The sequence below is a fragment of the Mauremys mutica genome, chromosome 12 (genome assembly GCF_020497125.1).
Source record: "Mauremys mutica isolate MM-2020 ecotype Southern chromosome 12, ASM2049712v1, whole genome shotgun sequence".
Taxonomy (NCBI): Eukaryota; Metazoa; Chordata; order Testudines; family Geoemydidae; genus Mauremys; species Mauremys mutica.
In genome coordinates, this window is record NC_059083.1 from 73,339,408 (window position 1) to 73,353,683 (window position 14,276).

Here is a 14,276-nt window from a genome sequence, read left to right on the forward strand (position 1 = left end):
TCGAACAGGATACAAAGTAAAACTTGTGGCTGCCATAGGAAGAATTGTAACTAATTTCTGCTGTTGCTGATGTACAGAATTTCCAATGCAACGAAGCTATGTTTGAGGCGGTGGAACAGCAGGATTTGGACGCTGTTCAGATTCTCCTCTATCAATATACACCAGAGGAGCTGGATCTAAACACGCCGAACAGTGAGGGATTAACTCCCTTGGATATTGCCATCCTGACAAACAACGTGCCTATCGCTAGGATCCTTCTGAGGATTGGCGCAAAAGAAAGCCCGCACTGTAAGTATAGCAGAACACAAATTGTGTTGCTCCAAATAATCCATACTAAGGGCTTCCTCTTGCTCTAGGAGGCTTAATTAAATTACATAAAAGAGAAAAATCTGTCTGCTTTTGTTTGTAAGAGGAATACAAGCAGCAATGGCATCACGACAACTGGAGACAGTTGCAAGAGTATTTGCTTCCTGAGCACAAGCTCAGCAGGTGGTTCCTGTCTCGTGTCAGCAACTGGGTGCAACCTACCAACCCAGCAAATCCCAACCTGAAGATTTGCTGTAAGTGGCTCTGGGGATAAAGTTAGCTGTTTGCCTTGTCCCGTCAAGAGGGAACACACCAAAGTCACATGGGAATGGCTTCAATAACGTCCAGACATAGCTGCTCACTTTTGCTGGTTCAGTGTGTCACACATGAGTCTATATAGGTATAACTATGTAGGCACATGAAGACATATGTTTTCCATGTAGGCACAGGATCCATATTTATCAAAGTTATTGTTATGATAGTAGTTAGTGTGAGACACCCTAGTGCGGACTAGAATTTACACCCCTGAAGTGCAGATAGCGTAGATGATGGTAGGTTATATGATGCTATAGGGTTAGGCATCATTAAATACTTGACAATTACCAATTATAGCAGCTGAAGTTACCATGGTATTTGCAGTAATCTCCATTCTAAGTATTAGTTTTATGTTTTGAGGCTTGTTTAACCCTTCATTTTAAAGTTCTTTGGGATGAAAGGCGCATAGCAGAAAGCAAAACCTATTAATTGACTGCACCCTCTCTCTGAGTCAAACGGCTCTATGGACCTGTCTGCCGTAGGTACATTGTCTATAAAGGTCCCATTGCTGCTAAAACTGGTTCACATCCACTAGTGTTAGCAATATTGCAAGCCCTAGCATAGATGTACCAAGACAAGTGGCAAATTAATCATTTACTGTCTTTCAGTAGAGACCAGATGTTTTTCTGAAGCATATGCTGTACTTCAACTATAGGTAGGGCTTCTGATTTTAGGTTTTAAGTAAAAAACACCTATAAAACACCCCAAATACAAAAAAAAATAGTGTTTATCCTATGAAGAGCCAAAAAAAACCCTAGAAATGGTTACTCAATTCAGGTTGACTTCTCTGCTTTCCCTGTAGTCAGTGTCCCTGCTCCCTGGCTTGTATCTAACATTAATTCATGCTAGGTACTTTAAATCTGCCTCAGCTACTGAGTGCAGCCAATTCCTACATTCCAATGGACACTCCATAGATAGGGAGGACTGTACACGCACACAGAATTTACACTTCTGTATTACAAATTGTGGATGCAATTTAAAAAATTACTAAAAATTTAAAAAATCCATTTTGCTCGAAGTTGGAAATTACTATTCTTGACGTCATAAACATTGTACTTTTTGACTACATTGGGATATTAATATGATGGGAAAGGACACAATCTCTCTAGATAATGGTAAGCGTATTTGTATTTTATGTTTTTTATTAAATAACAGCTTCTCTTTATGGTAAATATGCATTATAAAAAATGTCAGCCTAGTGCCAGGGAGAGGTATATGAAATGCACTAAATGCTAAACCAGGGATCCATAACAAATATACAAAGCTTAAACTAACATGAAAGTCATTTTTATACATATAATAAAAATTAAAGTTGATCCTATTTAAACAAGAATTTTGGGATGTACCCCCCAAAAATCTTCTCATTATAGTATATAAAAAGTGAAACCCCTGATTTTTGCATATCATCACAGAAAGCAAATTGCTAAACAATGAACTGCAAACAATGAAACTGATACACCCTGAGAAACAGAAGCCGTAACTATAAATTACTGGACTCAATCATGTTCAGTTACCTGGTCTGAGTTATGCAGGAGGTCAGACTAGATCAGTGGGTCTGGCCTTAAAATCTATAGCTTTAGGGCCAGATTTTTATCGCTATTTAGGAACCTATTGATGTAGGTAGTTGCCAGTGGGATTTTCAAAAGTGCTTAGTGATTCCACTGGGCACCTACCTGCATTTTAGGCAGCTAAATACCTTTAAAAATCTGGCTCCTAATTCCTATTTAGAGCATGGCCTGTTTATGCCATTCAGCCAGTATAAAAGGGCCGCAGTGTAAACCCAGCCTTATGAATGTGTAAGATGGGCTACCAGCTACTGGCAGGGTTACCAAAGCTAAATAACAATGTTAAAAATGATTGCCTCCGCCAGCATCCCACCCAAGCTAGGGCTGTTTAACATCATTAAGACCGGTGGAGCTGAACTGATGTTAGCAATAGTGGGAAATCTTTAGAAAATAAGTAGATAGGGACTGAGTCAGTAATACAGAGATCACAGGTCCCTAATGGCATTGAGTATGTGAAACAGGATAATAGACTCTTATGTCTATGGAGTAATGGGACGATTATTCTGGTCCATGCCATGGTGTCCCAACGAGGTAGCAAGGAGCGTGGAGGTATATCACTGAATGGATAGTCGAGCCACTTCCAATACTTCAGACATTAATTCCCACTCTTCTGTTGAGCTAACAGTCCCATTAAAATCAGATTACCGCAATTTTAGGGCCTAAAAGTGCAGTGGAGTCAATGGGAGTCTTTCTATTCACTTTGATGGGCTTTGGATCAATGAGAGAATGACAGCAGCAATGAACTGGCAGGATGGTATCGGTAAATATATGGCAACTGCACCAATGAAAACTCAGCTCAGATTCTACCTCCTCACTGCACGGGAACACTAATAGCACTTATTGGGGTTATAAAACTATCCTTTGTCTTCCTTCATGGGACTTTTTCTGCATAATTTGGGGAGTGCGGGGGGGAGGAACTTACCAAGTCAATTAATCAACCTTAAACCATGACACAAACTCTCGACGCCTTACTTTTGGCTGAAAATACACAAATATATACGAATTGGTTTTTAAGTGTCAATGCCTATATTTAGGACATTCCCAGCAAGGCTATAATGAGACTGTGTTTGAAGGGTTCAGCCACTGCAGACTGTGTCATTAATTTGAAGTTAGTTAAATTAACAACATTTAGGACTGGCATGTCAATCTCAGTGCTCCAGGAAATTGCACCTTGAGGCTACTCACAGTGCCAATTTTTTTCACTGGAGAGCGTATGTGTGCGCGTGTGTATGGGTGTGTGTGTGTTGGGATTTTTTGCCAGACCCTCAGTGTTGGTACACCTTTATTGCTTTTCTATGTCCACAGCACTTATATTATCATTTATTCTGGCCTCCTTTAACCTTCCCATGAGATTTTTGCATCGTGTAGCTGCTCAGTGAAAAGAGGGAGTTTTGGATTTTTTTTTTTGCTTTATATTTATTTGTTTATTTTTCTGTCATGGTTCATGACTGAGGCTTTAAAAAAAAAGTGTGACAGCATTTAGAGTGCATGATTGACTGCTGAAGCAACATTCATTAACCATGACAAATCTAGAGGAAAACACAGTCTTGAGTGTTCTAAACAGCAGTTAAAAAAAAAAAAAAGACTAAACTAATTTTTCATTGACCTCATCTGTAAATAAATGCAGTCTGATGGCAAGCAGGGGCAATCATAAATTAGTATTCATTTCCTGTAATTAATGCAAACATGCCTATGAACACAGAGAATATGAATATATAACCACCTCATTTCCATTTCAAAATATGCCCACCAAATTTCCACTTCACTTATCTTGATTTTCAGTTTTTCTGATTGAAATAATGGTGAAGGCTTTCTCGATAAAAAACCAAATCATTGAGTTTTTGTCCCCGAGGATCTAAAGTCGCTGCTTGAAAGTGAAAAGCGAAGTGTCGCATTCAAGGCTCCATGGAAAGGCTTTCAGCACCTCTGTATTTGTCTCCGCTGTTCGACGCTGGCAGTAATCGCTGTTTTACCCTATTCTGCCCCCTTGCCACACTTCACAGCCCCTCCACATTCCTTCCTATATTTAGCCTTCCCTGTTAGAGTGAAATCCCCTCCACCTGCATGGCATTTGGGCTCTGGAGGCCTGACCCAACACCCAATGGAAAGACTCCCATTGACTTCAATGGGCAGAGGGATCTGAAGGTAGAACTCCCACCTGCCCCTTGGGCAGCTAAGCATATATAAACTTGACCTCTCGCTGGCTGCCTCATTTCAGAGCCTTTCTGTGCTTCAAGGTACCTGTGCCTGGCAACTCTGCCCAGTATCTCCACCCAGCACAGCCCCTGGCCGTCATGCCATCACCCTTTCCTGTCATGTGGCTGTTATGTGTCAGGCTCAGAATTCTTTGTTTCCTCGCCCCTCCCCCACCTCCCCGCACTAGCAGCAGGGGCCCAGCAGGAATCACACTACCATTAGCTGGGTCCCCTTGTAGCTACCCTGCCCTAGCTTTAGAGAGGACACAGGTGACATACCTCCCAGCTGCGTTACTTGGATTTCTGTGTGGAAATCCAAAAGCAAAACAGAGAGCAACAACTCCCACTACCAGATCCACGTGGCGCTCAGTCCATGCAAGCCCCAGCACAAGCTCATTCTTCCCTTAAATACCGAATAGGAAGAAGGATATAGTGCAGCCCCTACAACAATTACATTAAAAATGTAAAGCTGGTTGCTTGACTTTCCCTGATCTCAGAGTCCACTTTGTGCTATGTAACCATCTCTCTCGCCTCCACTGATTTTATTTGTCATTTGTGCAAAACTAAGTAGAAATAAAATTAAAATGCCCAGTGGTTGTTGCCTGCAAACATTCTACACCTCGCCAAGGCCTGACAACTGTAGAGTTGAATCTTGATGAGGGAGATAAGATCAGATCATCCTCTGGACCTTGGAGCAATGCCAGTTTACACCAGCTGAGAACCTGACCCATAGAACCTTCCCTCTCAGTCCTGGTATGTTATCAGATATGCTCCACACTTACCATTTGCATGGATCCAGGAAGGTCTGTCACCCTTTGCTGGTTTCACAGAAGGTAGCGAATTCTGAAGATGTTAGCCGATTGCGGTAAGCATGGCTATGTGTCCCAAGATGTCCACATGAAGAATGATCATACTTGGAGGAGAGAGGCTCCAAGCCAGCTTCCGAAAGTAGAGCCCCAGAAACGACCTTTCTTCAAAAACCTTTAGGATGTCAGAGGCGTGGAGTAATTCTTTGCTCTTCCCCTTGTGGTTGTTAAATACCTGATGGCGCTTTTCACATTAGTACGTGGGATTATCCTTGGACTCCTGGCTAAGCTCCAGCCATGATACTAAGGTTTGAAATGAAAACATGTACACATCTATGTATACACATCAGAGTATCCCTCTGCTTTTTTCCTGATGCAGTATCCTGAGCTGTTGGACTGGTTTTTTTATATAGTGGAGTAGCTATCGAAGGCATCACTTAACACCCAGATCTGGTCACTTTTGCTCTTCTGTGGGGTGCTTTTTATGTCACAGCAGATTAGAGTCCTGTCCCCATATGACATCTCAGAGATGCCTTGGTCCCTTTTTAAATAGTCATTGCAACTTGCTCTTTGGCAAGGTTGGTTCAGATGCCATAAAAGACTTGGAAGAGCCAGTAGCCTGGCTGTGTCCCTAAGCCTCATCGTCTCCAGCATTGCTAAGAGCTGTGGCTTGTCGTGGTAAATTATTTCTGATGAATAGGGCCCCTTTTTTTTGGTCCAAGGCAATTAAGGCTCTGATGTTAAAATCAGACAGCTCTTGTGGAAAGTTACTGCACACCGTAGCAGGACTATTTTTGGTGATTTCAGGAGTCCTCCTCCTTTATGCTATGTGCTGAATTTTGATCACCACCTGGATCTGCCACTTTTCCTCCCATGCTCAAATTAAACAGCTTTGCAAATAATATTTTCTAAATTGCAAATAATTTGATCAAACTACCCTAAATATTTCAGAACAAGAGCAATTCTAAAACAGTTTGCTCCACTCAGATTCACTAGGCACTCGTGGCGGTAGTTTGCATTACAGTAGTGCTCCGAGGCCCCGACTGAGGTTGGGACCCATTTTAGATTTAACCTCTGTAGCTGTCATTTTCTGTATGTTTATACAGCACTTATGCGGCCCAGACCTGGTTGGGCTGTCAGCGCTACTGCTATATAAATGTAAAATAATAATAGTACTAGACACTGCACACACACACACACACACACACACACACGTTCAGAGACAGTTCCTGCTTATAAGACAAGGCAGGCAAATGAATTATTATTACCCTTCTTTTACAAATGGGGAGTTCAGACATAGGGAGACTAAGTGAATTGCCAAAGAATTCAAGAATTCAAAGTGATTCTTGAAGTCTGTAGCAGAGCATAGAACTGAATACCGATCTCCTGAGTTTTACACCAGTACCTTAACCACAAAGCCATCCTTCCTGGGCTTCCAACAGCTGTTTCTTTTGACCTGTAGATATTTGTGAATTTTATATTTTGTCCATAGTCAACCACAGCTTTTTGTTCATTAGAAGCATATGGGTTTTTATGACCAAGTAAAACTGAAAACCGGGTGGAAACTGAAAAGCTTTAATTGTGGCTGTTAATCTTTTGTAATAATCTGTCAACATGAAAGAAAAGGATATAGGGTAATTTTGGTTTGCTTAAGACACTTCCAAGCATATGATAAATACCGTGAGCTTAAACTTCCTCACCTTACTCATGTGGTTAGTCTCATTTAAAGAGGACAGATCCTCAGCTGGTAGAAATTGACATAGATCCATTGACTTTAATGGAGCAATGCCAGTTTACACCAGATGAGCATCATTTCACTTCAGCAGGGCTACTCGAAGGATGGAGAGGATTTGGCTTTAAATGGGTTGTGCTAGTGTAAGTGAGGGCAGAACTTTATCACTCCATCAAGCAGTCACTTGCATTCCCCTTTTCTTGGCAGTTGTTAATATGGAAAGCAGGTCAATGCATCTGAGCACCTTGGTCCAGGAAGCCCAGCAGCGAGTGAGTGAGCTGTCTGCACAAGTGATGAGTGAAGGTCTTAGTATGGACGACACAGACAAAGAGAAGCAACTAAAAGCGTGGGAGTGGAGATACAGGCTATACAAGCGCATGAAAGCAGGCTATGAGCATGCCAGTAAGTAGTACCAAGGTGGAGTTATACACCTAAAAGGAATATGCTTTAAATAAGAATAATTTGCACTTGTAGAGCAATTTTTTCTCTACAAAAATGCTCTAATCAGTCCTCCTGATGCCCCTGGGAAGCAGTGAAGGTTATAGGTGGGGAAAGTGGAGCACAGAAAGTAAGTGACCTGTCCAAAAGTGGAAAGGGAGTTGGTGTTAGAATTTGAGAGGCCCAGTTATTCTGACAATTGCATGAGTGCAGCTTCTACAGAATGGGAGTTGTGTGCTCAAAACTGTTCAGATAATCAGACCCCAAAATCCCTGGTACAATGTCTAATTCTTGCATCATTAAGCCACACTCCTTTCACCTTTCCCCTGTCTCCTTCCCTTTACATTTTCCTTCCTTCCAGGTTTCATTTAATGTGATTAAAGATAGTTGTAAAATAGGGACATTTGAGGGAAAATGGGGGGAAATTCAACCTTTCTATCATAATTTGAGAAAAAATGTGAACAATTCTGTGGGTGGTGAAACCCCAGAATGAAGTTTTCACACAGAAAATTGTGAGAAGTTAATTCTATATGTTGGTATCGACAAAATGAGCCAATTTAAAAAATGTGGAACTTTTTAAGCCACTCTAAATGTGGTTCTGTGCAGAAAGGCATACTGTGGCCCTTGGAGAGGAGTAGACTAGAGATTGAAGTTTCTGTTTGTATAAGCATTTAGATCTTTTGGCTGTAATACATTCAGTGACAAACAATCATTGTCATTAACATTTTTAGAACCACCTTTCTAAAAATCTGTTTGCAAATAATTATCTTTATCTAAAGGGTTTTGCACACCAAGAATACTCCTCTAATGTATTTATGGTGTTCTCTGAGTTAGGATATGAGGAATACTACAAATGTAATATGTAATGTTCATTACTTGCAATGACAAAATTGTAAATATATTAGGCCACATCCATAAGTGGTGTCAGTCAGGGTATCTTCATTTAATTTAGTGGTGTTACACTGCTATAACCAGTAACCAGCTGAGGATCTGGCCCATCAGCCAGCATGTTATGTTACATGACAAGAGTTTGCTTAATGCCCTTATCCTAAATCAGATGTAAAAAGTTACATAACTATATGATCTTCATCCACACCTAGAATGACCTCAGAATCATTTGCATGTTCAAAGGGATTGCCAGTTATTCCTACAAACAATAGGTAATTAATTTGATTTCTGGACTGAATTACTTTTTGAACTGATCTATATGCTTCAAAGAGACTTCATGCCACAATACGTTTTAGAATGACCATAGTGAAACATATACAAAGTAGCTGTTACAACCTGGGTGATTTCTAAACCAGAATAATGTACAAATGTTTTTGTGTCTTGTGATACATTTGAATCTGTTAGTGAAATCTTGATGATTTAATTAGCCCTTTATGGTAGTTTTTGTCCCCTTTCTTTCCTCCCACCCACCCCAAAAGATTTATAGGGGCTTTTCATTGACATAATTAACATTATCCTGTTTTATTGGGTTACGTGGGTACAGGAAAATATTTTTAACCCAAAGGAGCTGAAAACCATGATAGAAACAAATGGTGTCTGCAGGATATTGTTAGTTGGGGTACTAATTAAAATGTTCAAAAGGCAGGGAACACAAACACTTACGAACCAAAGCTCACAATTGCCGGGTGGTTTTCAGTTGGTTCTTTGAAGACACACAAACGTTGTTTGAATAGGATTTGTTGTGCTATGGACCTGATGTTTTTTCTTCTCTCTCAGGAGCCCCTGAGGCGCCAACCAATGTCTGTTTCATGGTAACAAGCAGCACATCACTCACTGTCACCTTCCAAGAACCTCTTAGCGTCAACTCGGCTGTAGTGACCAAATATAAAGGTACTGGATTTGGACATATTTCATTTACCTTTCTTAAGAGTGCACAGAAACGTTAGGGCTCAATCATGAGCTGTTTACTTGCAGAAAATATTTTGCTCTAAAAGCTTCATTTGGATAGAAATATTTCATTGGTTATCTGTGTATACATGAGAATGTTTTGGATGGGATTCCCTAATGAGACAGTAAGACAAAAAGACAGTTCACCCAGACCATTATCCATGGTGCCTTGAAGTTTGCTTGACTCATTGTGGTTAGAACATGGGATGAGCCAGCTTGAAAACATCAGCTAGCCTATGGGGCCTGTGGGCTTCTTAACAACCCTGTGTATCCTTGCCCATGCCAAAGCCACACTGCCATCTCTTAAAGGAATGCCTCTGGAAGCTGAAGCTGCTGGGTGTGGCTTCACACAGCCCAGCTAATTAGCTGTTCCAGTGCCGCCACATAATTCCTGGAAGAGTATCACATTAGGGGTGGCATCAGTTACAGTCTTTAAAGTGGAATGAACAGAGCGAATACCTTTCTCTGAACAGTCCTGCTAAACACTCCGAGCATATGCAGCTCATCTGCATTGTTGTAATGAATATTAAATACAGTCATGAGGTTGCACAGAGGGGCTTAAGTATTTAAGACTTCTTTTTTTAAGCAAAGCAAATCTATTTTTAAAGCCATCGGTGTCTTCAGGTGGACTGTATTAAGCTTCATCCTGAGGAATTTTAGAAAGGGAAAGCCTCATTTTTTCTTTGCTGGAATATTTCAAGTGAAGCCCATTCTAGTTCCTAACCAGATTAGTCCTGTACACTTACACTAATCATGCTAGTAGCGGTAATACTCTACAATTCCATGGGACCTTTCATCTGAGGATCTAAAAGCTATATGTAAACAATTAAACCTCAGTTAATTAAGCCTGGCCCACACATTCAGCCTGTGTCTAATTCTTGCAGCTTCTTCCTTTACGACATCTCCAAAATCCAGCCTTCCATCTCTGCCCACACTACCAAAACTCCTGTCCAAGTCCTTATCATATCATACATTGAACACAACAATCTTCACCTTTCTGACAGGTTTATAATGGTCTGCAAATTGGTTAAAATGAAGTGGAGAGAGGCTTAGATACCTAACTGTAAGCACTTTCAAACCTGGGTGCTTACAGTTAGGTATCTACGTTCTTATTTAACACCTAAATAAGTAGCCTGGTTTTCAAAGGTGCTAAGTAACCATGGCTCACATCAACTTCAAAATTCATTGTCAATGTTCTGTCCAGACACCCAAAGTGGCCTCATACCTGATGGTATTAGAGGAGAGTTAAATCACCCATATTTCAGCTAGCTAGCTGTGCAAATGCAACGTAGTGATTTACGAGCCCAGACCCCATTTTTCAAAAGTGACTTAGGAGCCTTCGAATGACTTCTACTGATAGTCTCCTAGGTGCCTAAGTCACTTGAAAATAAGACAGGAACCTAAATCACTTAGGTGCATTTGAAAATGTAACTTGATAGGACAAAACTCAAATATACCTAACATGCAGGGGGCCAATGAATCTTGTACAAGTCATAACTTCACAATAACATAAATTCCCAAGTACAATTGATTAATTTTTTTTAATATTTACTTTCCAAAGGTTGTGTGATATTTTCCCCACACCTAGTTGTTTAGTTTGAATCAGTTTTATAGCCTCTATCCTGGGTTCGGCAGGTATGAAGGCAGGAAAAATGTTACCCAACTTGACATAACTTTCCTAAATCTGACTAGTTCACACTCTAGTGCCTTCATGCTTTGAGTAATCCACACTGCTACCTGTTTTATGCTTGGTCAGAATGGCCATGAATTCTACCAGGATGTTCATTTTAAACCCTTTATCCCAGGAAACTTGCCTATTTAAGGTTAGATGGAAAGAAAGAGCATTAATGGGTCATGTTGGTGACTTGTGGGGATTAATTAAGCACAATATATGGAATTGTTTATTACACCGCAGAGCAAAATTCTTTGTGTTAAAATGAACCTTTCAAAAGAGCACTCGTGATTAGAACCAGGTAAGAGATACTGTTCCCATAAAGATAGTTTGATAATATTAATTGAGGATCTTTTAGCCAAAAGTATGAGCCCAAATTCAGCAAACCACCTAAGCACATACTTAAATGCTTTCCTGATTCAGGGCCATAAATAACACACTACTGTTAGGAGAGATAGTAGTCTTTCTCCTCCTCACTACCAAACTCTAATAATGATCTTTTCAATGGATCTATGGATTATTTTGGATAAGTATCAAGTTTAAAGTTGCTTCAGGTACTTAGCGTTTTGACAAGCTGCCAATGCCCTCTTCATGTCATTTCTTTTGAAATGTTTGATATGTGGCTTGAACCTGCATTGTGGAATAGTTTTTTCCCATGTGCCCATTTGTTCAAAGTGATTCAGACACATGTATCAGAACATTATCTGAATCCTGTGTGCAGGATTTTCCTTGTTAATTATATAACTTCTAAATAAGAAAGGACAATAACATTTTGTAGTCTCTTTAATCCATAAAACCAATTTACTTCCTTTAAGAGATTTAATTTAAGCACACAAGGTAGCTGGGTGTTAAGTTTGGGGTGCCAGCTAGGTTCCAGTTCTGTGACTGCATTCTGCCAAGCCATTTCTCTAAGTAGCTGAGGTATTCTTTACTTCCTACCCTGGACTGCCATTTATTGTTACTGCCACCATCCTAATGGCTCCTTTAGTTTCCCTCCAGAGAAGGCTGCCTTATGTCAGTGTCTGAAGTGAAATGATTCCTATGTATATAGTAATTCAGTAAAGTGTTTTGAGTCTTGAGACAGGCATGACATAAATCAATAATAATAATAATTGTAATAATCATCTCCAAGCTACAGAGAAATATTTGTATCAGTTCCTGAAAGACCCCACCCCAGCAAAAGGATATTAAGGATTACATTAACTCATCAGGAAAAAATCTCGGATTGACTAATCATGCCCTGAGGACAAGCTTTGCACCTGAACCTGAAAGCATTTGGACTTGCCTACACCGTATAAACCACTTTGCACCAGTAAAAACCCCTAATGTAAAAGTGCTGAGCTGGTGTTAAAAAGTGAATTGCACCAGCCCAGCTTCCTCCAGCTTGAAACTGGGTGACTCACGTTCCGGTCAGTTATTTTGACACTGAGCCGATGTGTCTACACTGGAGCTGGATGGGAAACAGTTTTCCCATGCCACGAAGATTTTCAAGATATAAAAATATTTTCCCATCCCGAATCAGGATGAAAACGTCAAAATCTTGAAAATTTTCACCAACCAAAAATCTGGGGGGAAAAATAATCTTGTTCCAGGTCAATTGAAATGTTACATTTAGATTGCTCAATCATTTCATTTTTTTTAATTCTAATTACCTTACATTTTGAAACAAAAATGTTTTGAACCAGAAAACTGGAATTTTTCTTTTAGAAAATGTCAAAATATTTTTTTCAAAAATATACTTTGAGTAAAAAAATTCATCGAACCTGACTCTTTAAAAGTTTCCGCTTCAACAATTCAGCGTATTTCAATAAGTAAAAGGTTTGATTGAAACATTCCTGACCAGTTCCAGCCTACACTACATGTTTGTACCAGCGGGGCTACATTGGTATAACAATACTGTTGCAAAAAAAAACCCCACAAAACCATAACACCAACATAGACAAGACCTTATTCCTCACTGTTGTCCCATTGGAGCCTGGAAGTAGGACATTCAAGAACTGTTGTCTTCAAGAAGTAATCCTTTTAATGGGTGTCACCTCTCTCTCTTACACACACTCACATGCACACATCAATTTAGTTCAATGAAAATCACTTTTCAACATCATTAACCACAGGTAATTGTAAAGATTAATGTGAAATTCAAAAACTGCACTGGAGGAAAAGTATTGCCAGTCTGGTAAAAATGCTACTTCTCCTTCTTGTTTGTTTATTTTTGTTTTAAGCCTGTTTTTTGGTGGTGGTGGTGGTTGTTTTCCCCTCTACATAGATGTAATTTCGGGCATACATAATCGCCTCTTATTGCACAGTGTTACTTTATGCGTATCTCCTGTCAGAAGTACTTGAAAATCCCCAGGCATCAAGATAAACAAGAGCATGTACAATATCAGAAGATAACCACTGAATGGACCACCAATGAAAAATTACCATGAAATATAGTCTCAGTGTATACCTCTGAGTTTCGTATATCTTATTAATTTTTAAGCAAACATATGTTAGACAAATACATTTTATTTTGGTGAAAAATGTGAAGCAGCTTATGTTTTTGAGTTTAGTTATTTAGCTAACGGACCTGAAAAATTCAAGCTGTAGTAGGAAACAGAGAGAGATTCTGAGTCACCCTTTAACTGAGCAATTTGAGCTGCTCTGCCATCTGCATGAACGTAGATCCCAATGCCTGCACGACAAGCTTCACAAGCTGTTTTTCCAGTAGCAGTATTTGCCTTTAACAAGGTCTTACGAGGTTCTCTTGGTGGGTTTTGAAGTAGCTTCCCAGCCTGACATCGAGTTGGGGGGATGATGATTTGTTTAGCCCACCTGATCCCCTGTTACTATTTTCTTTTTATTCATTTTTTGGTTAATCATTTTACACATTTCTGTTTGTCAATATTCCCCCACTCCCTCCTAGGATTTCTGCCTGGTTGGAAAGTATGTTTTTCTTTTATGTCAATTTTGTAGCCTTAAAGAAAAAGTCAAGCAGTCATGTTAGATCAAGACGAGGTGGAGGAGGAAGAAAGCATCTATTGCTTGCTCAATTTTTGACCAAAAAATTATTCCATACCTCCTTTCCTCCAGGGCAATTTGTGGTTCACCTCAAACATTTTTTGCATTAGTATAATTTTCTTTAATTACCTCTAAGTCACTGGTTCAGCCCAGGTCAGAAGTGACGTGGCCAAAACTTGTTACCATCTAATGGCTGGCTTGGTGTCCTGTGTGAAGTGAGTTTACTGGGCTCAGCCCTGCTCCCAGAGAAACGGGTGTCGCTATTACCAGCACAATCGATGCAATTTGGCACCATTGTTGGAAGTCTCAGCAGAGGGAACTGAATGGATCTTGGAGACTAAAAAGCCATTT

General features: G+C 40.0%; 1 protein-coding gene across 1 annotated transcript in view; it reads left to right on the plus strand.

Moving 5' to 3' along the window:
• Positions 1 to 14,276, plus strand: part of ANKFN1 (ankyrin repeat and fibronectin type III domain containing 1) — a 102,463-nt gene that overhangs the window by 19,011 nt on the left and 69,176 nt on the right. Inside the window, exons 3-5 of the mRNA XM_044981860.1 lie at positions 78 to 288; positions 7,127 to 7,321; positions 9,083 to 9,196. Coding sequence (XP_044837795.1) covers positions 78 to 288; positions 7,127 to 7,321; positions 9,083 to 9,196 — 520 coding nt within the window. The remainder of the gene's footprint in view (positions 1 to 77; positions 289 to 7,126; positions 7,322 to 9,082; positions 9,197 to 14,276) is intronic.